This window comes from Kogia breviceps, chromosome 1 (assembly GCF_026419965.1).
Source record: "Kogia breviceps isolate mKogBre1 chromosome 1, mKogBre1 haplotype 1, whole genome shotgun sequence".
Lineage (NCBI taxonomy): Eukaryota > Metazoa > Chordata > Mammalia > Artiodactyla > Physeteridae > Kogia > Kogia breviceps.
Window position 1 is genome coordinate 122161924 of NC_081310.1, and position 23784 is coordinate 122185707.

At 34.6% G+C, this 23784-nt stretch overlaps 1 protein-coding gene across 19 annotated transcripts in view; it reads left to right on the forward strand.

Annotated features, from left to right (window-relative positions):
- Positions 1 to 23784, forward strand: part of ZNF644 (zinc finger protein 644) — a 119451-nt gene that overhangs the window by 78872 nt on the left and 16795 nt on the right. For 9 of the 19 annotated variants that reach the window (XM_059057068.2, XM_067042974.1, XM_067043020.1 and 6 more), the window contains 3 exons: positions 17829 to 20866; positions 21049 to 21654; positions 23561 to 23683. In XM_059057068.2, coding sequence (XP_058913051.1) covers positions 17829 to 20866; positions 21049 to 21654; positions 23561 to 23683 — 3767 coding nt within the window. Of the gene's footprint in view, positions 1 to 2825; positions 2984 to 3320; positions 3407 to 17828; positions 20867 to 21048; positions 21655 to 23560; positions 23684 to 23784 lie in introns of all 19 variants that reach the window. The other 10 variants (XM_067042990.1, XM_067043006.1, XM_067043010.1 and 7 more) reach the window with 4 other exon arrangements.

Genomic DNA, 23784 nt, shown 5'->3' on the forward strand with positions numbered 1-23784 from the left:
AGGCTATTATCCCTTTGTATTCTGGCTTCTGTTGTTTCTGTTGAGAAATTAGGTGCTAGTCTTGTCAACATCTTCCAACCAAAAAGACCAGCAAAGAACACCTATAGTTGAACATGGTTTTTACTTGTTGAAGTGAAAGATTCCTCATAGTATAGGGAATTTGGGGCTGTCTTTTTTAGATTTTTTTTTTTTTTTTAATTTGCGGTACGTGGACCTCCCACTGTTGCGGCCCCTTCTGTTGTGGAGCACAGGCTCTGGACTTGCAGGCCCAGCGGCCACGGCCCATGGGCCCAGCCGCTCCGCGGCATGTGGGATCCTCCCAGACCGGGACACGAACCTGCGTCTCCCGCATCGGCAGGTGGACTCTGAACCACTGCGCCACCAGGGAAGCCCTTGGGGTGTCTTTTTAAGAGGGTATTAGAACCGATTATAGGATTGGACTTTGGTTGGGTAATTTTAGAGAGGAGCTAATGAAGTAGAAGTTTGCTCTAAATTAGATGTTGTCAGAACATGGGCACATTTGACTGCCATCTTTTTGTTTTTTAAATTGAGGTGAAATTTACATAACATGCAGTTAATCATATTAAGTGTACAGTTCAGTGGTATTTAGTATATTCACAATGTTATGTAGTCACCAGCTTTCTCATTTCAAAGGTGTTTCAACACCCTGTATCCGCTAGGTAATCATTTCCAATTCCCCCCTTCCACTATCACCTGGTACCCATTACTTTCTGTCTCTGTGGATTTACCTATTCTTGCTATTTCAAATGAAAGGAATCGTACAATGATTCTTTATGTCTGACTTCTTTCACTTTGCATATTTTCAAGTTTCATCCAAGTTGTAGCATGTACTTCGTTTCTTTTTTTGGTTATTATGAATAATGATGCCGTAAACATTCGTGTGCAATTTTCTGTGTGTACGTAAGTTTTCACTTCTCCTGGATATATATCTAGGAGTTGAATAGCTGGGTTATGTGGTAATTCTTTGTTACCTTTTTTAAGAACGCCCAACAGTTTTCCACAGTGGGTACATTGTTTCAGTTTCTCACCAGCAGTGTATGGGGTCCCTCTTTCTCCACATTCTCATCAACACTTGTTATTTTCCAGTTTTTAAAAAAATTTTAATTAAAGCTATTCTCACAGGTGCGAAGTGGTACCTTATTGTGGTTTTCATTTGAATTTTCTCTTTTTTTTTTTTGTTTTTGTTTTTGTTCTTTGTTGTTGTTATTTTTGTTTTTGTTTTTTTGCGGTACACGGGCCTCTCACCGTTTTGGCCTCTCCCGTTGCGGAGCACAGGCTCCAGACGCACAGGCTCAGCGGCCATGGCTCACGGGCCCAACCGCTCCGCGGCATGTGGGATCTTCCCGGACCGGGGCACAAACCTGCGTCCCCTGCATCAGCAGGCGGACTCTCAACCACTGCGCTACCAGGGAAGCCCTTGAGTTTTCTTAATGACCAAGATGGTGAACATCTTTTCATGGGCTTGTTAGCCATTTGTGTATCTTCATTTGAGAAATGTCGATTTAAGTCCTTTGCCCATTTTAAAAATTGGGGTTTTTTTTCTTTTTGTTGTTGAGCTGGTTATATATTCTGGATATTAAAACCCTTACCAAATATATCTTGATAATGTCCTTTGCACAAAAGTTTTGGTGAAGTCCAGATTATCTATTTTTTTTCATTTGTTCATCATGTTTTTGGTGTCAATTCTAAGAATTCATTGTCAAATCCAACATCATAAAGTTCCATCCCTAAGCCTTATTCGAAGGGGAATAGCAGTTTTAGTTCTTATATTTATATTGTTGGTCCATTTTGATTTAATTTCTGTAGACGAAATGAGGCAGGGCTTCAGCTTCATTCTTTTACATGTGATTGTTCAATTTTCCCAGCACCATTTGTTGAAAGACTGTTCTTTCCCCATCGAATGCTCTTGGCACCTTTGTTAAGAATCAGTTGGCCATAGATGTTTGGACTTATTTCTGGATTCTCAAATCCATTCCATTGGTCTATATGTCTACCCTTATTCCAGTACCACACTGATTACTATAGCTTTGTAGTAAATTTTTAAAGTTATCATGAGTCCCCCTACTTTATTTCTTTTTCATTGTCGTTTTTGCTCTTAAGGGCCCCTTACAGTTCCATATGAATTTTAGGATCAGCTTATCCGTTTCAATTTAAAAAGGCCATTAGAATTTTGATAGGGATTGCATTGAATCTGTAGATCACTTTAGGAAATATTGTCATCTTAACAATATTTTGTTTTCTAATCCATGAGCATGGGATACCTTTCCATTTATTTAGGCCTTCTTTAATTTCTTTCAGCAGTGTTTTGTAATTTTTCAGTGTATAAGTCTTTCACCTTGCTTGCATTTATTCCTAGGTATTTTATTTTGAATGCTTTTGTAAATAGAATTTTCTTAATTTCCTTTTTGGATCATTCATTGCTAACATAGAGAAACACGATTGATTTATGTTTGTTTATCTTATACGTGCAAGTTTGCTGAAGTTGTTTATTATGTTAGCTCTAAGAAGTTTTTTGTGTGGAATCTGTGGGCTTTTCTATCCAGGCATACCTCGTTTTATTGCACTTCACTTCATTGTGTTGCAGATACTCCATTTTTTACAAATTGAAGGTTTGTGGCAACCATGTGTTGAACAAGTCTGTTGGTACCAGTTTTCCAACATTTGCTCACTTGATATCTCTGTTACATTTTGGTAATTCTTGGAATGTTTCAAACTTATGAAATAATATTGCATGCTACAGAGAAATTGTTCATGAAAGAAAGAGTCAATCGATGCAGCAGTCTTCATTGTTGTCTTACTTTAAGAAATTGTCACAGTCACCTCAATCTTCAGCAACCACCACTCTGATCAGTCAGCAGTCATCAACACTGAGGCAAGACCCTTCACCAGCAAAAAGATTACAACTTGCTGAAGGCTTGGATGATGGTTAACATTTTTTAGCAATAAAGTATTTTTAATTAAGGTATGTGCATTGTTTTTTTTAGACATAATGCTGAGGCACACTTAATCGACTGTAACTGACTCTGTAAAAGCCAGGGGACTGGGGTCCCCATCATCTGCACAGTCAAAAATCCAAGTATAACTTATGGTCGGCCCTCCGTATCCAAGGTTCCGGATCCATGGATTCAACCCACCTCAAATTATGTAGCACTGTAGTATTTACTATTGAAAAAAATTCGCTTATAAGTGGATCTGTGCAGTTCAAACCCGTGTTGTTCAAGGGTCAACTGTGTAGTGTAATCATAACTTTTATATTCACTGAGAAACCAAAAAATTTGTCTTGTCTCTCTTTGTTGCAGTATTCCCTTTATTGCAGTGGTCTGGAACCAAACACCCGATATCTCCAAGGCATGCCTGTGTATAGAATCATGTCATCTGCAAATAGGTAGTTTTACTTCTTTCCAATTTGGATGCCTTTTACTTGTTTTACTTGCATAAGTGCTGTGCCTAGGACTTCCAGTACAATGTTGAATAGCAGTGGTAAAAGCAGGCAGCCTTGTCTTGGGAGGAAAACTTTGTCTTTAACCATTGATGAGTATGATGTTAGCTGTGGGGTTTTCATGGGTATCTTCTATCATGCTAAGGAAATTCCCTTCTAATTCAAGTTTGCTGAGTGGTTTTTTTTTTTGGGGGGGGGGGGTTTGGTTTTTTTTGGTGGTACACGAGCCTCTCACTGCTGTGGCCTCTCCCGTTGCGGAGCACAGGCTCCAGACGCGCAGGCTTAGCGGCCATGGCTCACGGGGCCCAGCCGCTCTGTGGCATGTGGGATCCTCCTGGACCGGGGCACGAACCCGTGTCCCCTGCATCGGCAGGCGGACTCCCAAGCACTGTGCCACCAGGGAAGCCCCTGAGTGTTTTTAATCATGAAATAGTGTTGGCTTTTGTCAAATGGTCTTTCTGCATCTATTGAGATGATTGTGTAGTTTAATTCCTTAGTTCTATTAATATAATACATTGCTTTTCTTATATTGAACCACCTTTGCTTTCCTGGAATAATCCCACTCAATTATGATTATAATCCTTTAATGCACTGTTGGATTCAGCTTGGTAGCATTTTGTTGAGGATTTTCTGCGTGTCTTCATAACAGTCTGTCATTTTCTTCTGGTATCTGTCTGGCTTTGGTTTTAGGGTAAAGGGGGCCTCATAGAATGTGTTAGGAAGTAGTCCCTCTTCTATTTTTGGAAAAGCTTGTGAAGGATTGATGTTAATTCTTTAAATGGTAGAATTTACCAGTGAAAGAAAGCATTTAGTCTTGGACTTTTTCTTTTTGGGGGTTTTGGGAGGTTTTTGATTACTGATTCAGTCTCATTACCTAATTATCAATCTGTTCAGATTTTCTGTTTCTTCTTGAGTCAGGCTTGGTAATTTGTGTTTCTAGGAATTTGTCCATTTCATCTAAATTATTTAATTTGTTACTATTCAGTTCTAATATTTTGTTATAATCCTTTTAATTTCTCTAAACTCTGTAGTAATGTCCCTATTTTCATTTCTGATTTTAGTTATTTGCATCTTCTTTCCTTTTTTTCTTAGTAAATTTCTTTGTTAATTTTGTTGATCTTTTATTTTAAAAGAATTAACTTTTTATTTGATTCTATTTTTATATTCTCTTATCTATGCTCCAATATTTATTATTTCCTTCCTTCTTCTGGCTTGGGTTTAGTTTGCTCTTTTTCCAGTTCCTGAAGGTATAAAGTTAGGTAATATATTTGAGATCTTCCTTCTCTTTTAGTGTAGGTATTTACAGCTATAAATTTCCCTCCAAATACTGCTTTTGCGACAGACATTCCATGAGTTTTGGTATGTTGTGTTTTGTTTTCATTCATCTTGAGATTGCCCTCTTAATAAATCTCATCTGTAGGGAAGGCAGGCTGAAGCTGAGATAAACATAATTGGTAAAGAAGGTAGCAATCAACTCATTTAGCAAGGGAAGGGGATATTTGGTAGTTTTGTTACACAGTTACCTTGTCTGAAGTCGATATTCTGTGAGATATTTTTATGTTCAGCAGGAGAACAATATAATTTAGCTGAAAGCATCAGATTAGTTCTCGGACTTTAGGAGCTGCTTTTTTTCTTTCTCACTCTAATGTCTCTTTGTGTAGTTATTCTTTTTTTCTGTGTCTACTTTTAAGATGTTCTGTCTTTTATTGTCATCAGTTTTACTGTGATGTATCTAAGTGTAGTTTTCTTTCTGTTTATGTATCAGAGTTCCTGGTGCTTTCAGAAACCACAGCTTGATGTCTCTTGTCAGTTTTAGAAGATTCTCAGCCATTATCTCTTCAAGCATTGCTTCTGCCCTATTTTCTCTCTCCTTTTTTCTAGGATTCCCATTAAATGTATGCTAGATCTTTTCATTATATCCTTTTTCATGTTCCTGTCTTCATTTTCCATCCTTTTGTCTCTCATTGCTTCATTCTGGATACTTCGTTCTGACCTTTTTCTAGTTCACTAATTAACTCTTAATTGTATCTAATTTTTAGTTTTGTTGCATGGTGGCCAGAGAATGTGCTCTATGTGACTTCTGTCTCTGTTGGAAATTTCTCTGTGGTCATTACAATATATAGTCAGATTTTACAAATCTGTGTTTTACAAATATGTGTTTTGAAATAAAAATGTCTGTTTATTGTTGTGTAGAGGTCTCTATATATTTGATCAGTGGTCTTTAAAATTTTTCTTTGAAATTTTCTCTAAAAGAATTTTGACAAACTGTGGCTTTTTTTTTTTTTTTTTTTGTGGTACGCGGGCCTCTCACTGTTGTGACCTCTCCCATTGTGGGGCACAGGCTCTGGACGCTCAGGCTCAGCGGCCATGGCTCACAGGCCTAGCTGCTCCGCAGCATGTGGGATCTTCCTGGACTGGGGCACGAACCCACGTCCCCTGCATCGGCAGGCAGACTCTCAACCACTGCACCACCAGGGAAGCCCAAACTGTGGCATTTTTAAGTTGCATTTGTAATTTTTGTCACAAAGTGAAAGTATTTATCAATGCTTATATATTGTATACATGCTTTAAATCTAATTTCTTCAAAATCTTTGCACTGTAGAGTTACTGGGGGAAAAAAAGAGTTACTGGGAAGGATCTTCATAGCACCTTTTACAGGGTATTATAAGGATGTTGGGTTTTTTCCTTTGAGGGAAAAACAGGGAGCTATTGAAGGGTTTTGAGGAACTTGATCTGTCTTAGGTTTTAAAATGATACCTCTGGTTGCAGTTCTCTGGTTGAGAATAGATGGTGGGTGGGCAAGAGTAGATGCACTAAGACCAGATTAGGAAGCCCTTGAAATAATACAGGGGAGAGATAATAGTGGACCTGGGTGTAGCAGTAGTGAGGGGCAATTGAATTCTGGATGTAATTTGAAGATGACGGCAATAGGATTTCCTGATGGTTTGGATATGAAGTGTGAATTAAAGAGAATAAGGAAGATTACTCCAAGGTTATTGGCCTGAACAACTGATGGAGATGGAGAAAGTTGCAGATTTGTGTTTGGGAATCTTTCTTTCATAAAGTGAGAGATAGGTGATCTTGGAAGAGGAAAACTAGAATATTCTCCTTTATCTTTTGACTTTTGGGGAGAAGTGTTTAAAGCTTCCCTTTGTGACTGGCTATTTGTCAGTTCCTCCTAATACTTGTAAGCTTATAATTTATATATTTTGTAGGCATTTTGTTGTGCGCATAGGGGTTCGTGAATAATGTATCTTCTTGGTGGACCATGTACTTTATTAATATATAATATTCATTTCTAGCAGGTCTAGTGGTTTTGCCTTAAATTCCATTTGATTTTCCTGGTAGTAGAGACATCTATTTTCTTTTCATTAACATTTGCCTAGTTTATCTTTTCATCACCTTATCTTTCTTTTTATAAACAACATATAGAATACTTACGTTGTTTCTATATGTTAATTCTATACTTAAAAACAAAACAAAAAATATGAATGCCTTTTTCTTAATATATGAACTTTTCACATTTATTCTGAATAAATTTATTCTGAATACTGATATGTTTGGACTTTTTTCTGCTTTCTTATTTTTATTTTCTCTTTGCTTTGTTCCATTGTTGTTACTTTTTGTATTGGATCAATTTTTTTCCATTTTTCAATTCTATAGATTTGAAATTATATATCTTATTTCACTATTTTAGTTGGTTATCCTTAACCTTTTAACACATTTTTAAAAGATTTTCTTTTGATCATTTTCAGTAGTCAAAACTCCCATGTTGAAATCTTTTGGGGATCTTATTTCCCATATTGTTAAATAGCAGGGCACTCAAGTGCAGGCCAGGAGTCCATCTATGGTCCACTTCCGGTCAGTCTGACAAGTCACTCTGATCCAGCATGATTATCCTGAACAAAAAAGAATTCATGCTTCTCATTTCATAGGAATTCTTTTTGAGCAACTGTCAACAGTTATTAGATTTAGGTGCATGTTTTACTAGTTTAATTGGTCACTAATGTTTATTGATTCTTCTTCACGTATTCTTTTCTATCTATGCCTGAATATCTCCTTGAGTAATTCTCTCATCTGTAGGTAATAAACATTTGGAATCCTTGTTTGTCCAATGTTGTCTATATTTTGTTGTTATACTTGAATGCTAGTTTAGCTAGTTATAGAATTCTGGGTTAAAAAGTATTTTCACGTCTTTCACCATGATACTGGCAAAAATTGTAAGAATATGGGGAAACAGACATTCTTATACATTGGAGATAGACATGCATATTAATAGAGATTTGAGGAAATGATTTGAAAATGTATATTAAACTAAAAAAATTCACATGCAATTTTAAAGGATCTACATTATCAAAATAAAAACATGACTATAGGGCTGTCTATACAAGGATATTTATTGTAGCATGTGTATAATATAATACCATTTCTGTGAAGGTAAGCACAAAACAAATACATATGTATATATGTTTGTATGAATAAGAAAAAGGAGTAGTAGGATACACCAGACTATTACATTGGTAATTGAAGTGGGATAGAGTGGGAAAGGTAGAGGAGATTGCAACAAATGTTCTACTTATGTAATTTTTTCCAAGACACTACTGGTGATGAATTGTGTATCCTTGTTCCTTTGTAGATAGTCTTGGTTTTGTTTTTGTTTTTTTCTGGAAATGTGTAGAATTCTTCCTTTTATTCTTAGAGTTCTGAAATCTCCCCCGGGACTTCTCAAGTGACATGTCTTTTTCTTCATCCTGCTGAGCACTCATTGAATGCTATTATTCTAAAGATTTCTATGCTTCTTGAGTTCTGAAATTTTTTTCTATTGTGTCCTCTTCCCTGTTCCCCTGGTTTCTTCTATAATTTCTACTCATTATAATTTGTGGGTCTAGACTTTGTTTCTCTTTTCTGTTATTTTTTTTAATGCTCTTCCTACTCCCTTGTAAAAAAAGTCTTTGTTAGAAGAATACCTCATTTCATCAGCTTTATTCACTCTGTTCTTCACCTCAACTGTTGAGAGTTGTTTTTGTTTTTTGGATTTTTTTTTTTTTTTAGTAGATTTTTATTTCAAAGTTGTCAGCCTACTGCTACTGTACTTCTTTATTTAAATACAATCGTTTATAGCATCTGAGGATATTAAGTATATTTACTTTCTCTTTTTATTCTTCTAGTGGTTAACCTTCTAATTTTAACAGACATTTAAATTTATATTTCAATCACTATTAATAAGTATTCATAACTTTGTTGTTGTAAAATACACTTAGCACGCGAATTTCAGATCCCTTCACACACACAACCTTCTGGGAAAACTTTTCTGAAGTGATAGGTAAGTGGTAAACTTACACACTGTGTGCCCTCAACCTGAATGTTGTGTCCTTTGTCTTTGAATAGGATTGTATCAATATAGTCAAAGTAATTTTAACTCCAAACTTTGAAATTAGTGCTCCATTGATGTAATACTTAGTCTTGATGGTGAAAAGTCTGATGCTGTTCTGATTCCTATTCTTTTGTATAAAACCTGTTTTTAGTTATTTTGTTTATTTGTTTGTTTTATTTGAGATTGTGGTCTCCTTTCTTTCCAAAGCCCTTGTCTATAACTGTTCAAGTTTATGGTTTTATTTGTCTACATATGTCTCTCTCTTCTAGTCCTTCTACTTTCATTTCATTGGCATTTTACAAGAGAGAAAGATAAATTCATGTCCTTGATATTCTGAAGGGGATAAGGAACTCTTAGAAACTCTTGAATCCTGAGTGGCCACTTCACGTCATTTTTCCTTAGAGCACTGGGTCATGCACTGTAATTCCCCTCTTTATTGCTTATTGAATAGTAAAGCCCTGCCTTATCCCCACAGGAGTGGTATTCTAGCACCAGCAACTCTTAAGATATGCTTCTTCCTATGGCTCTTTAGCTTCTGCTCATTTCTCCTGTTTATTATACCCTGGGAGTAGTGTAAGTTCTCAGGTATCTCCTTCCAGAATACATTTCTGCTTGTAAGTGAGGATCTCCATTATCATAAGGAGCAGTGCACAAATTCAGTGTCATCATTCTGTACATGAAGCCAGATAATGGTAAGGGTCATGGGAAATGAACACTAAATGAGTAATTACTAAATAACAGGCCCTTTGCTACATGTTTTATGTACATTGTCTTATTTAATCCTTACAATCCTATAAGAAGGTTCCACTCTTACTTTATTGTTGAAGAAACTTGAAGTTGAAGGAAAGTGGAGTAACTTTGTCCTAATAAGCTAGATGTTGTAGAGCTATTTCTCAAACCCAGGGAGGTCTGCCTCCAAAGAGTGATTGTCTTGACACTGCACTATAAAATTTATCTAAAACCCTCTCTTTTCTGTGAGGCTTTTCTTAGCCATGGTATTTTATAGGACCTTCTACTTCCTCTGAACTGTAGGCTGTATAATTCATATTACTCACTGGGGAAATAATGTATTGCTTTTTATTGATAGCAGTTTTTTATACTTATGTATAAAAGTATACTTATGTATAGTCTTCCTCAGATAGCAGTACAGCTAAAAAAAAAAAACTACCAACAATACCATTTGGATAGTTAGCATTATGAATAATTAAAATTTTCCATGAAGTATCTCAATTTTAAATATGCTTCAGTCTCCTTTTATAAAACGGTAATGTGCTATTGATAACATTTTGGTTTTACGGATTTGGTAATATGGAAACCATACATTCTGTCTCTCATGGTTCAAAATTGCTACTCTTGACCATGACCTCAGTCTCTCTCCATATGAGTAAACCTGAAGGAAATTCTGCGGCTTGCAGGATCTCAGTTCCCCCACCAGGGATTGAACCCATGCCATGGTAGTGAGAGCACAGAATCCAAACCACTAAACCACCAGGGAACTCTACATTTGATTATCAATAAGTACTTGCATTTTCTAAATATAATGTAGTGTTTCCTGTAACATTTTGGTGAAATTTTGTAATTACTTAAATTCACAATAAATAAATGCTTCTGGTTTTATAATTAAAACTCCAGAATTAAACATGCAGTAAGTAAAAACTTGTTAGGTCAAATGTAAAATCAGAAAAAAAGCAGTGGCTGGTTTGTGATTTGCCTTTTTTTCAAGGACAGTGATGTGAGAGAGGTGCATACTTTGTTTCAAGGAAAGCAAATTTCTCATATTTGAATTTTTTACCATCCTAAATGAAGATATAGAGTAGTGATTACCTTGGAATATTTTTCTCAGATGATAATTGGAATTTTATAGGCTGATTTTAGAGAAAGGAAAGAAGAAAAGTTGAGTAAATGGTAATATCAGTAAGAGAATTCATGTTTAATAAATATTTTATAGAAAATAAAACTTCTTTTTTTGTTGTTTTTCTAGTTCTCAATGAAAGTGCCCCACTTTCCCATCTAAATATATATAAATTTGAATTTACTTAATAGAGTTTAAATGTATAATATAGGTGAAAGGTTAATTACAGAATTACAGAATTTTTTGTATGTGATCTGAACCCCCCTTTCAATAAAATGAAATTGTAATTTAGGGAAATAATTTATTCTCCAGGTGTGAGAATGTTCTTGTTTACTTCCCATTAGACCATAAACAATTTTGTGTTTCCTAAATATGATTAATTAATATATGATTGGCAAATGAATTAATGGAACTTTTATAATGAGAATTTTACCATAACCATTGAGATCTACAAAAGTTTTATTTTTTAATACATACAGTTGAATATGTGAAGCTCTGAATTTGAAAGAGTTATCAAAGTGGTTTGAGTGTAGAAAGAAACCAGCATAACATTTCTTATGTTCCAGGCTATATATTAAGGCACAAATTATCTCTTAAGCTGTTGTAAGGAATTCTTTCAAAGCCACAATTGTTTGCATTTGCAGTCATTTCACTAACTTTGATGTGCTTATTTTAATGGACCTTGATCCTATGGAATCGCATATGTCTGGGGCAGAAGTTACATTAGCAGCACTTAGAACATTGTAAATTTTTGAGTTCTTGAACAAATTCCTAGCCTTCCCTGAATAACCACTAGGCAAAAAGACATCTGACATTGATACTGATTCTGTACTCAAAAATTTCCTTTCTCGTATTCCTTGTTTCTTGCTGATTATTGTCAAGTGCATAGGCACAGTAATGTTTTAATGGTGAATTTCTCTTTGCCCGTAAGAATTATTTATTCTCTGAAGCAGTTCATTCCATATGCATATATAATATTTATCTTACCACTTTGGGTATTATTATCTCTATTTTCACTTCTAATATAATTATATGTTTTGTCTTCCTAGGACTTCTAACACTTGTACTTCTTTTGCACTTGTTGGACATGGTGGGTTAATAAATATCTCAAAATTAAGCAGAAACAGCAAACTCATCATAAACTGAAGAACACAAAGACCCAAAGTAAAATAATAATTTATGGCAGTTTAATACTCTTGGTGGAGGGCAGAGTTGACACAGTACCTCTGTAGTGTGGAATTGACACATTTTTGACTCATGTTAATTATAAAATTGTGGTCAAAAGTTTGATTGGTTTGAAAGTCAAATGAAGGAAGTTATCACTCATTTTAATTTTTAAAGACATGAATTGTTCTTGTTGGAGCTATGTGCATATGTGTGTCATTTACCCTATCAAAACTGAGATGGTTACTTACCTTGTTCTGACTATATGAAAGCATAAACAGCAAAACAGTCAGTCATTCCATGCTGAATATGACTTAGCCCTCTCCTTTGGTTGCAGCTGCAGTTTATTACCTTGCCTCTTCCAATTGCAAAGTTCTTCATTAGGAAATTAATCTTTTATTAATAAATGTCCATTTGTTTTTCTACTACTGTTGCTTCTCATTATTACATGATTTTGCCAGGTTGTTAAAGTTATGCCTTTGTGGGCCCCCTTCTATTATCCTCCTTGCATTACCTCCTTCAGTTTGCCGTATAGCAGCTTCTTGAGATGTGTCAAACTATGTGTAGTATTTAGTGTATTTTTCAACAAGAATCGCTTTGTGTTATTACGTTATTTATGAGCTAGTACCTCACTGTTTGTAACATCTTTCTATTAAATAATGAGGATAATACATGGCATCAGGAACAAAACTATTCAACAAGTTCAATGTAATTTGGTGGTAGGTGGTACAATTAGGTCATTAGTTTGTCATGGCAGTGCCACATGCTGCTGTCAAGAAAGCATTATGTTCCCGATATTTTTTAGTTTTGGTGTTGCCAATAGAAAAAAACCTCTGTACCTTGAGTTTTCGGGATGCGTATAGCTCTGTGACCTCAGTGTGTTAGTCATTTAGTGCCATTTCATTGTTCAAGAATCAGCTTATCAAATATTACAACTAAAGGATTATTTCAGGTAATTTTGAATTTAGAAAATATTTGTAAAGTTCAATAGTATAAATTTAACTTCTGTTTTTAGATCATTATTCCAAATAATGTTAATAGTGTAATAACCGAACATTAAACATACATAGTACATATGAGAAAGAACCTTAGAAATCCTCTTATCCAATCTCCAGTGCCGTATTTTCTTCTACGGTGTTCTGACAAATAGTCCAACCTGCTGAGCCATTCAGTTCACTCTTGTGTAAGGCAACCCATTGAAATGCTGAATGGTTCCTGTTTCTAGTTTTTCTTAATCTTGAGATAAAATCCACATCTTTATGATTCAAACATATTGATTATATGTTTTTTCTTCTGTATGCCAAACCTTCAAACATTTGAAGATTGCTAATTGCATTGGCTAATTGTTGGATTAAACTTGCCAGGTTTTCTCTTCATTCTTCATGTTATATGCCGTGTACCCTTACGAATGTTCAGTATGTTTTTAAAGTTTCCTGTCAATGTGACATACAGCTTAGGATACTACCTGGATGATATTGTTATATATGTTATACTCTATCTTCACTTGCATTGTATGCTAGGTAAGACAGGTATATATATTTGTACATTGTGTATAGCATATATATGCTTAAATACTGAAGTAATTTTAGATGTAATATTTCAGTTAATTAAGATTTTTTTTGCAATTAGAATGACAGTTGTGAATGGTTTTCTCTTCTTGAACCAATCTCAAAATGTGACTAACTGAAGTTGTCGTGTGTTTTCAAGGATAATTTAAATGAACATGGGGTTCGTGAAAATCTGACAGATCCTAACTGTACCTCAGCTAGTGGGCAACATTATAATTTATTTATAGCAATGCAATATAGTTATTAATGAACTAATGTAGAGTGAGGGCAATTTGTACTATATTTTTTGTGAAATTATACTACATGACAGAGGTTGGCACTATGTAATAAGTACCCACAAAATATTAACCTACTTGAAATAAATACAATTAATAATGTACATAAAAGAATGAAATTAAGCTAATTTTCTATCAAAAAAGAATTATTCATGAACAGGAAGTGGACAGCATAGATTTGATGACAGGAAGGTTGTATCTAATCTGAATTACTGAGTGACCTAGGAAGCTTGCTCACAGGGATTACAGAATAATTATGTTAATATGCAATTATCACCTCATTTCTTCTGTAGTAACCTCAAGATGTAGTGTGGTGAGGGTGTTATAGCAAGTGCTGATAGTTTGCAAAAATACTGATGTTTGAGATTTCTGAGACAATAAGTCTAGCTTGAGGCATATAAGTGATGATCTGTCATCTTGAAGACAGATCTGACCTTTGTACTTTTTTTTAATGCTCACAGTATATAACTACAGGCAGTTATAGCTGTAGAACTCATTATGATTTTCCGGAACCTGAAATATATTTTATGTAGTTTTAAAATTCCATTTGCAGCTTTTTATAAAGTATGTGAACTTTTTAAAAGAACATTTTAAAATTCAGTTAATAGAAAAATTGTGGTTATATGAATACATGGAGGAGGACACAGTGATAGTATCTAAACATTTAATAAAAAGATCCTAATTGATACAGTAATTTCATTGAAATTTAGAGAGACCAAACAATATAACATTAATTTGTTTATTTTAATTCATTAGTTTCTGCTTTTTATACTTAATGAATAATGCCTACCTTCAAATATGCCCCTTCCTTTGTTATATTAACATAACCTAGTATTTATGACTCTGTTATATATATTTAACTATATAAAGGTGGTTGAAAAAACTATTTGAGACAGTGTGAAATTAACTTATAGGTCAAATGCTTTCTCGCCTGGATACTCCATAAGCATCCTGAATGTAGGGAAGTAATTTTTGATGTCAAAATTCTGGGTCAGTGCAACACATTTTGATGATCCATTGTTCTATATTGTATCTCAATGCAATAGCTCTGAGTCTTGAATACTGTTAAGAAAAAATGTATCTTGAACATTTTCATTCATAGAAATATATTATGAAAATTAAGTCAGGAGAATTTTTTATTGTTGCTAAAATACTAGCTTACTGATTCAATTTCTTGTAGCATATTTTTAAACCAATGCAGTATATTTTCAGTATTAATGTGCTAATAAAAAATTTACTGAAAAAGAATAACTCCTCTATTTTTGAGCAGAGATAGTCAATTTGGAGGCAAGTAAGGTGTATTTCACTGTGTAGATGTAAAGGAAAACTTTGACTGTTAAAGCTCTCATTTTATATTTTCACAATATTTAACTTGATCTTCTGTTTTTCTTTTTACTACATGTGCTTTGTATATTTAAAAATCTGTTATTCTTTCTATGTTTTTGAGCAAAACCCTTTGATATCTTCAAACTTTGAACTTATGGAAGGCTCTTATAAAGCCATTCTGGTAATGAGGATGCAATCTCCAAGCTGACATGATATTCTCATAGTTTGTCACCCTGCTGTTCAGGGGGTACCAATGAAGTTGCTTTAAATGGGAAGCGTCTGTTCCATCTCTGAACCTCTAACACCAGAACAGATGGGTGGAACATGGAACATGGAAGGTTTTACCTCTGAGGTGGTAACAGTGAAGCCACTCATTAACACTGAATTTACCACTTCGTTAGCAACGTTGCTTCCTGTTGAGAAAAGCTAATGTAGGCTTTCAGATTGAGCATATATTTGTCTACCTCCATGAATATAATAAGTAGGAAAAGAAAGTAAATGTTTTTCAGGCTAGTTTTTTAAAACAAATCTGTCATCCATTTCTGATTTATGAGGTTGTTCCTATTTGGGCATTTTACTTTTTCTACCTAACTTAATTAGAAATGTCAGGAACTGGTAATAGTATAACATCAAGGTTTGCTTTTCTTTTCACTGACGTTTGCACACTCCTTCCTAACACATGTTTATGTGCTGCCCATTTTTAACTTCTCTGTATGTGATGTAGAGACTCCTGCTGGGTGCTGCATTAGCACCATTTTGGAGTGATATCATTGAATATGATGTTATTTGAAGTCTATTTTTATTTCTGTGGAAATTTGCCAATCTCAAAACAGAATTCTAAGACCTATGACGGGCAGAAAAATAATTGTTGGTATAAATAATAATGCCAAAGAAGGATATTTATAATATTTACTTGTAATATTTGTTGTATTAAGGAACATATCTTGTGGAAAGAATAAGATCATATTTATAAGTGCTGCTCTAAGTTGTGAAATAAGAAGAAAATAATTAGAAGCAATTCTTTTATTCTTTAACTGGATTTAATGTTTTACAAAGTATGTACTTGGTACCCTAAAAGATATTTGAAATAATGAACTTTATTGCAAATGTTTTAATTTCTAAATAGCAATTGTAAATTCCTGCTGTTCTAAATGATATTACTTGTTATACAAATTTAAAATACTGTAAAAGAAAAATGGAAGACCTTATTCTTTATGTGAGAGCAGGAACTATGTCTGTCATGTTCCCTACTGAATCCCTGCTACTAGAGCAGTGCCTGGCACATAGAAAGAGCTCAGTAAACATTTGGAGAATGAATAAACTGTACTTGATACTATGTACGAAAGGAAAAGAAATATGGAATTTTATGTCAGTACTTCGAATAATTAAATACATGGGGTTGCCAAATAGCGGGTTCTTTAAATCACAGTTGAGGATTATTGGATATTTTGAAGGCGTTGCTAAAACTGCTGAGTTAAGAAATCAGAACCATGATGGAATTTGCATTATTTGAATGAGATATCCGAATTTTATAGGAAGAAAATTGTTTTTCTTCTTATACTTTAGGAACTTTTGTTTTGATTTTGCAGTTGTGTTTTTATTCATTCTCCATATTAGTCCTTTATTCAACAAATATTGCCTGAGCACTTATGCCAAGCATCCTGTTAGGTTCTAGAGGTATGAAGGTGACTAGGTCACTATCCCTTCCCTCAAAGAGCTTACATTCTTCCAAGAAGATACACAACTCCTGTATAATGTGGCCATTTCTAAGAGTGAAATAAGAACAGGGTACAAGGAAACTCTTCATAGTAGGGGCAATAATTATAGCCATGGTATGTATGTCTTCCAAACTTTCAGAAGTCTCCTTTACTTTTAAAATATCCTGCTGTCTTCTCATAACGATTAAATATATTATCAAAAATGCCTAGAAAAATATTGTCCATACTTTATATGAAATAAACTAAAAACTTAACTTATATTTATGATGTTTCAGAGTAGAGTAAAAATTTTTAGGTTATTGCAGTAGACTGTCAGATAATAAATAGGATAACTGCCTGTAGGGAATGCCTAGAATTTGGGGATCCAGGTTATGAAAGTTTAAAGAAACATGGAACTTCATTAATTTTAACTTTACTAATTTAGAATGAAGGATACTTTATATAAGCAATGAATGAAATCCAGTGAATAAAACATTTTTTTAAATTAGTCGAATTTTAGGAGAATGTGAAACATTGAGAGCAAAGCAGTCTTATTTTAAATAAAAAATACTGTTTCATACATTAGCCATTGATGTTGATAGCACATTGTACATTCAAGTAAGCTTCTCTACTGACTGGAATTTTGTTACCTTCCTCTGGGAATGGACTTTTAAGTGACAAAACTTTTACTTTTCTGCAATATTTAACAATTTACATTATTCTCTAGTGTAGAATGTCCGTTAATAAATCTACTTAAGTGAGATAATTTTCTTATTAGCAATCTGTGTATGAGATTTTAGATTTTTTTTTCAGTCTGTAGCATATTCATTTATATTGTGTGTATCTGTGTGTGTTTTTTTTTATATTACTTTGCCTTACATTTTGTATATATGCAGTTTGGGGTTGTTGCCTAGCACAAAGGAAAAATTAACCTCTGCAACCCTTTAAAAATCTTTCAGTTTTTTAAAGTGTTTCTTCATCCTTGAAAAATTATTGGGATCTTAGTATAAAAAGTAGAATTAAGCTACTAAAATGTGTACTTTTAACTCGCCATACATTCCAATAATATTCTTTCTTTCATGCAAATCTAAATTTTTTTTTCCATTTTCTAGACTAAATGTGTTAAATGGACTTGCCAACAATATGGATGACTTGAAGATAAACACCGATATTACTGGTGCTAAAGAAGAACTCCTAGATGACAACAGTTTTATCTCAGACAAAGAGAGTGGAGTTCATAAACCAAAAGATTGTCAAACATCATTTCAGAAAAACAATACATTCACTCTGCCTGAAGAACTGTCAAAGGACAAATCTGAAAAAGCCTTAAGTGGAGGCCAGTCTACTCTATTTATACATGCTGGTGCTCCTACTGTTTCTAGTGAAAACTTTATCTTGCCTAAAGGAGCTGCTGTTAATGGACCAGTTTCACACTCCTCCTTAACTAAGACTTCCAATATGAATAAAGGCAGTGTTTCATTAACCACTGGACAGCCTGTGGATCAGCCAACGACAGAATCTTGTTCAACTTTGAAGGTGGCAGCTGATCTTCAGCTCTCTACACCACAGAAAGCAAGTCAACACCAAGTTTTATTTTTGTTATCAGATGTAGCACATGCTAAGAATCCAACCCATTCCATTAAAAAACTACCTACCTCTGCTTCAATTGGTTGTGACATTCAGAATTCAGTAGGGAGTAGTATAAAGTCAGATAGCACTTTAATAAATCAAGTAGAGGTGGGTGAGGATAGTGAAGATTTATTGGTAAAAGATGATTGCGTCAGTACATTAACAGGAATTTCCTCAGGTACAGGTGAATTTAGGTCAGAAAATGATACAAACTGGGATCCCCAAAAAGAGTTCATTCAGTTTCTTATGACGAATGAAGACACAGTGGATAAAGCTCCAGTTCACTCTAAAGTAGGTCTAGAAAAAAAGAGAAAGCGAAAAATGGATGTAAGCAAGATAACTCGTTATACTGAGGATTGCTTTAATGATTCTAACTGTGTACCCAATAAATCAAAAATGCTAGAAGTAGACTTTATGGAACAGAATGAAGAACTGCAAGCAATAGACTCACAGAAATATGCATTATCAAAAGTGAAACCTGAATCAACCGATGAAGACTTGGAATCTGTGGATACTTTTCAACATCTAATTTATAACCCAGATAAGTGCAGAGAAGACAGTTCACCTGTTCATACTGGCACTTTTCTTTCAAATACCTTAAAAAAGAAATGTGAAGAAAGTGATTCCGAGTCACCTGCCACTTTCAGCACCGAAGAGCCATCATTCTACCCCTGTACAAAGTGCAATGTGAATTTTCGGGAGAAAAAGCATCTCCACAGGCATATGATGTATCATTTAGATGGGAATAGTCACTTTCGACATCTTAACGTCCCAAGGCCATATGCTTGTAGAGAATGTGGACGGACATTTCGAGATCGGAACTCGCTACTAAAGCATATGATTATTCACCAAGAAAGAAGACAGAAATTGATGGAGGAAATTCGTGAATTGAAAGAACTTCAGGATGAAGGAAGAAGTGCACGATTACAATGCCCTCAGTGTGTTTTTGGTACTAATTGCCCTAAAACATTTGTGCAACATGCTAAAACCCATGAAAAAGATAAAAGGTACTACTGCTGTGAAGAGTGTAACTTCATGGCAGTGACAGAAAATGAATTGGAATGCCATCGAGGGATTGCCCATGGAGCAGTGGTAAAATGCCCTATTGTCAGTTCTGATGTAGCCCAGAGAAAAACGCAAAAAAAGACTTTCATGAAGGACCCCGTTATAGGATCATCCAAAAAATCAGCTACCTACATATGTAAGATGTGTCCTTTTACTACTTCAGCCAGGAGTATTTTAAAAAAACACATGGAGTACTTGCATTCATCATCATGCATTGATTCATTTGGCAGTCCTCTTGGACTTGATAAAAGAAAAAGCGACATAATCGAAGAACCTATAGATACTGATAGTCCTAAACCATTAACTAAACAACAGTCAACATTTCCAAAGAGCTCTGCTTTAAAACAAGATGTAAAGCGAACATTTGGATCATCCTCACAATCAAGTAATTTTTCAAAATTCCATAAGCGGCCACACAGAATACAAAAAGCTCGGAAAAGCATTGCCCAGTCAGGTGTAAATGTGTGCAATCAAAACAATTCTCCTCACAAGACTGTTATGATTAAAAGCAGCATTGACCAAAAACCTAAGTATTTCCACCAGGCAGCAAAAGAAAAATCTAATGCCAAGGCAAATAGCAACTATTTATATAGACATAAATATGAAAACTACAGGATGATCAAAAAATCAGGTGAATCATATCCTCTGCATTTCAAAAAAGAGGAAGCTAGTTCATTAAATTCTTTACATCTGTTTTCATCATCAAGTAATTCTCACAACAACAGTTTTATTTCAGACCCTCATAATTCTGATACCAAAAGGCCAGAAAGCTTCAGAGACCACAGGCGTGTAGCTGTAAAGAGAGTAGTTAAGGAATCTAAGAAGCAAAGTTCTGTTGGAGGAGAAGACTTGGATAGCTATCCAGATTTCTTGCATAAAATGACCGTTGTTGTTCTGCAAAAACTTAATTCTGCTGAAAAGAAAGATAGCTATGAAACAGAAGATGAAAGTTCCTGGGACAATGTTGAGCTAGGTGACTACACTACACAGACTATAGAAGATGAAACCTATAATGATATTAATCAAGAACATGTAAACCTATTCCCTCTATTTAAAAGCAAGGTGGAAGATCAAGAGCCTGGAGAAAATGCTACACTTAGTTATGATCAAAACGATGGCTTTTATTTTGAATATTATGAAGATGCTGGAACTAATAACTTTTTGCATGAGATACATGATCCTCAGCATTTAGAAAATGCAGAAACTTCATTGTCAAAGCATAGTTCTGTTTTTCACTGGACTGATTTGTCTCTTGAGAAGAAATCGTGTCCTTACTGCCCAGCAACATTTGAAACAGGCGTTGGGTTGTCAAATCATGTCCGGGGACATCTTCACAGAGCAGGATTAAGCTATGAAGCCCGTCATGTTGTATCACCAGAACAAATAGCCACAAGTGACAAAATGCAACATTTCAAAAGAACTGGCACAGGAACACCTGTTAAGCGAGTTAGAAAAGGTAAGTTTTCATGCAGATAATTTGGGCTAATATGTCCATATTCGAATTCAAAGGATTTGAAGGTTTTGCTCAAATTTGGCCTTTATTAGAATCACATAATTTCATATTTCAGAGTTAATCTGTTTTAAGGTGGTCAATTTATTAAAAATTCTGATATTACTCTTTAAAAAAATTTTTTTTAGCTATAGAGAAGTCTGAAACCACTTCTGAACACACTTGTCAGCTCTGTGGTGGTTGGTTTGATACTAAAATTGGATTATCAAATCATGTTAGAGGCCACCTGAAAAGACTTGGAAAGACCAAGTGGGATGCTCACAAATCTCCAATCTGTGTTCTGAATGAGATGATGCAAAATGAAGAAAAATATGAAAAAATCTTAAAGGCATTGAACAGTCGTCGTATTATTCCTAGACCATTTGTAGCTCAAAAACTTGCATCAAGTGATGACTTTCTATCTCAAAATGTTATACCTCTTGAAGCATACCGTAATGGCCTAAAGACTGAAGCTTTATCAGTGTCTGCATCAGAGGAAGAAGGGCTGAGTTTCTTAAATGAATATGATGAAACAAAGCCAGAACTGCCTAGTGGAAAAAAGAATCAGTCTCTTACACTGATAGAACTGCTTAAAAATAAAAGGATGGGAGAAGAAAAGAATTCTTCTATTTCTCCTCAAAAGATCCATAATCAAACTGCAAGAAAGAGATTTGTTCAGAAATGTGTTCTTCCACTAAATGAACATAGTCCATTGATGTATCAACCACAAAAAATGGACTTCACTATGCACTCAGGTAAGAGAACATTTATGACTATCTTACATAATTTAAACACAGTTAATGTTTACCTTAGTGGAATATCTGTCAAAAATACTTTTTCAGAATCCTTTTATTTAAGCTGCTTTTTTGCAGAGCAGAGATTGGTTATACTGTTATTTCTATATAAATCATCAGTTGATGTTCATCGGCACTGAATTGTCTGTGCCTCATCTCTTGGTCACAATGCAAGGTGAGAACAAAAGCCAAAACAAAAAGCTGATCCGTAAAAATAAAATTTGTCATGGACCGGGGATGGTTCTTTGGATGGGAGGTGGATGTTGTTTAGAAGCATAGTGTTACTAAAAAGGCTCTCATATTTTTGCCAGTGCTCCAAAGTGATACTATTTTCAAGATTTTAGTTGTCGGTTTTCCTACTGCTTGGGTAATACAAAACAGACTCTTTAAACTGAATGGATTGGTGTCTGTTGTGTGTTGTGATTAACCCGAAGAAACTTCTCCCTCTCCAATTCCTCATTGTATTGTGGGATAGTTTGGTTTTGGAGGACTGTTGTGAGTATAAAACATTTGTTTGGGGTTTTAGATTTTACTATAGTGTTCTAATAGAACAAAACAGATGGTTTAGCTTATTGGTTATGCACCCATAGTTTTTCCTTTTCAAAGGAATATTTTGTATGTATCGGCAAGTGATGTGGCAGATAAAAAGTTGCCATACATTATTTGGTATTGCTAAGTCTGGTTTATACTTTTGGACTAGAGAAATGTTGTGTCTGTATAGGTTTCTTTTGGAGGTTAAGAATGTTGAAGATAAATTTAGATGATCTCATAATTTTAGCACTGGGTTGAATGTATCTAAGGTAAAAGTAACTGGTCAGTGGATTAATAATGAATAAAATTACTGTAATGTTGGTTTGTTTACTTTGGGCAGACACTGGGATATTCCAAATATTTGTAATGCAGTGTTGATTTGAGGAAAGACTGCCTTGTATTTTAAGTGGTCTGAAAAACAATTTATCTTGTATGGGTTTCTGGTTAATAGGGCTCTTTCTTTTGTACGAAGAGAGTCTTTCAAAGATAACTTTTCAGCATTTTTCAGACGGATAAAATGTAAGGAAGATGTGTCAGCTATGTTGGCCAAGATATAGTACACTTCAGAGAGGGGAAGCATATTTGTGGCTATCACAATAATGTTGAAGAAACCAATTGAAACTTGTTGGGGGCGTGAGGGTTGTCTGAGAAGTTAGGAGTTTCTTATTGTTTCAGCGTGTTTACTGTGATGACTAAGATGTTAGCTTGTTGATCATTTATTTAGCACAAAGATTTTAGCAAAATACTTCAAATCATTAACTTTCATTATTGATTGTGCATTCAGAGTAATGAACATAAAATGCCCTGAATAAAATGTTGTGTCTAACAGCTGTTCAGTGGTGTGTTTTACCACCTTTTCTCCCAGCCTTCATCAGAAAGCCTAATTTAGTATTGAGCCTTTTAAGGTTTTGTGGGTAAAACACTTTAATTACCACTTTGTCAACTAGACTTTTTAATTTTTTTTTATTGGTAATGTTGTAAACTTTGAAACTTCTCAACAGAACTGTGCTATTCAAATCATAGGATTGTATTTTAGGTTTAGGAAATGATCTGCGTAACACAGAAATCTGCAAGAAAGTGATAATAGGTATTAAATCCAGAGGAGCTCAGGGGTTCAAGACATTCCTCCTTCTACCTTTCCAAAGAGCATGGGTTGGCTCTAAATACTAACTACAAACTAATAATAGGTAACTTAATTTCCCCTCCTTATCTTAAGCTAATTCAATGAACGTTTTTTAAAACCATCTTTATTGTGGTACTTTTTTTCACGCTTTTACCTAAGAAAATATCACTTTTTGAAGTGAGAACTGGATTATAGTTTTCTTTTGAATGATAGGTATGCCTGTGAAGCTTAGAACATGTGTGCATTGCAATACGACGTTTACAAGTGCTGTTAGCCTGTCCAACCACTTACGCGCTTATGCACGAAAGAAGAGTGCTGGACTTTTGACTGGTACAGGTATGTTTGAACAGATAACACAGCAAGTCTGTTTGATACAATACACTTTTTTTTCTCACCAGACTGGTGCTAGTTCAGATGATATTTATAGCTTTCTTTTG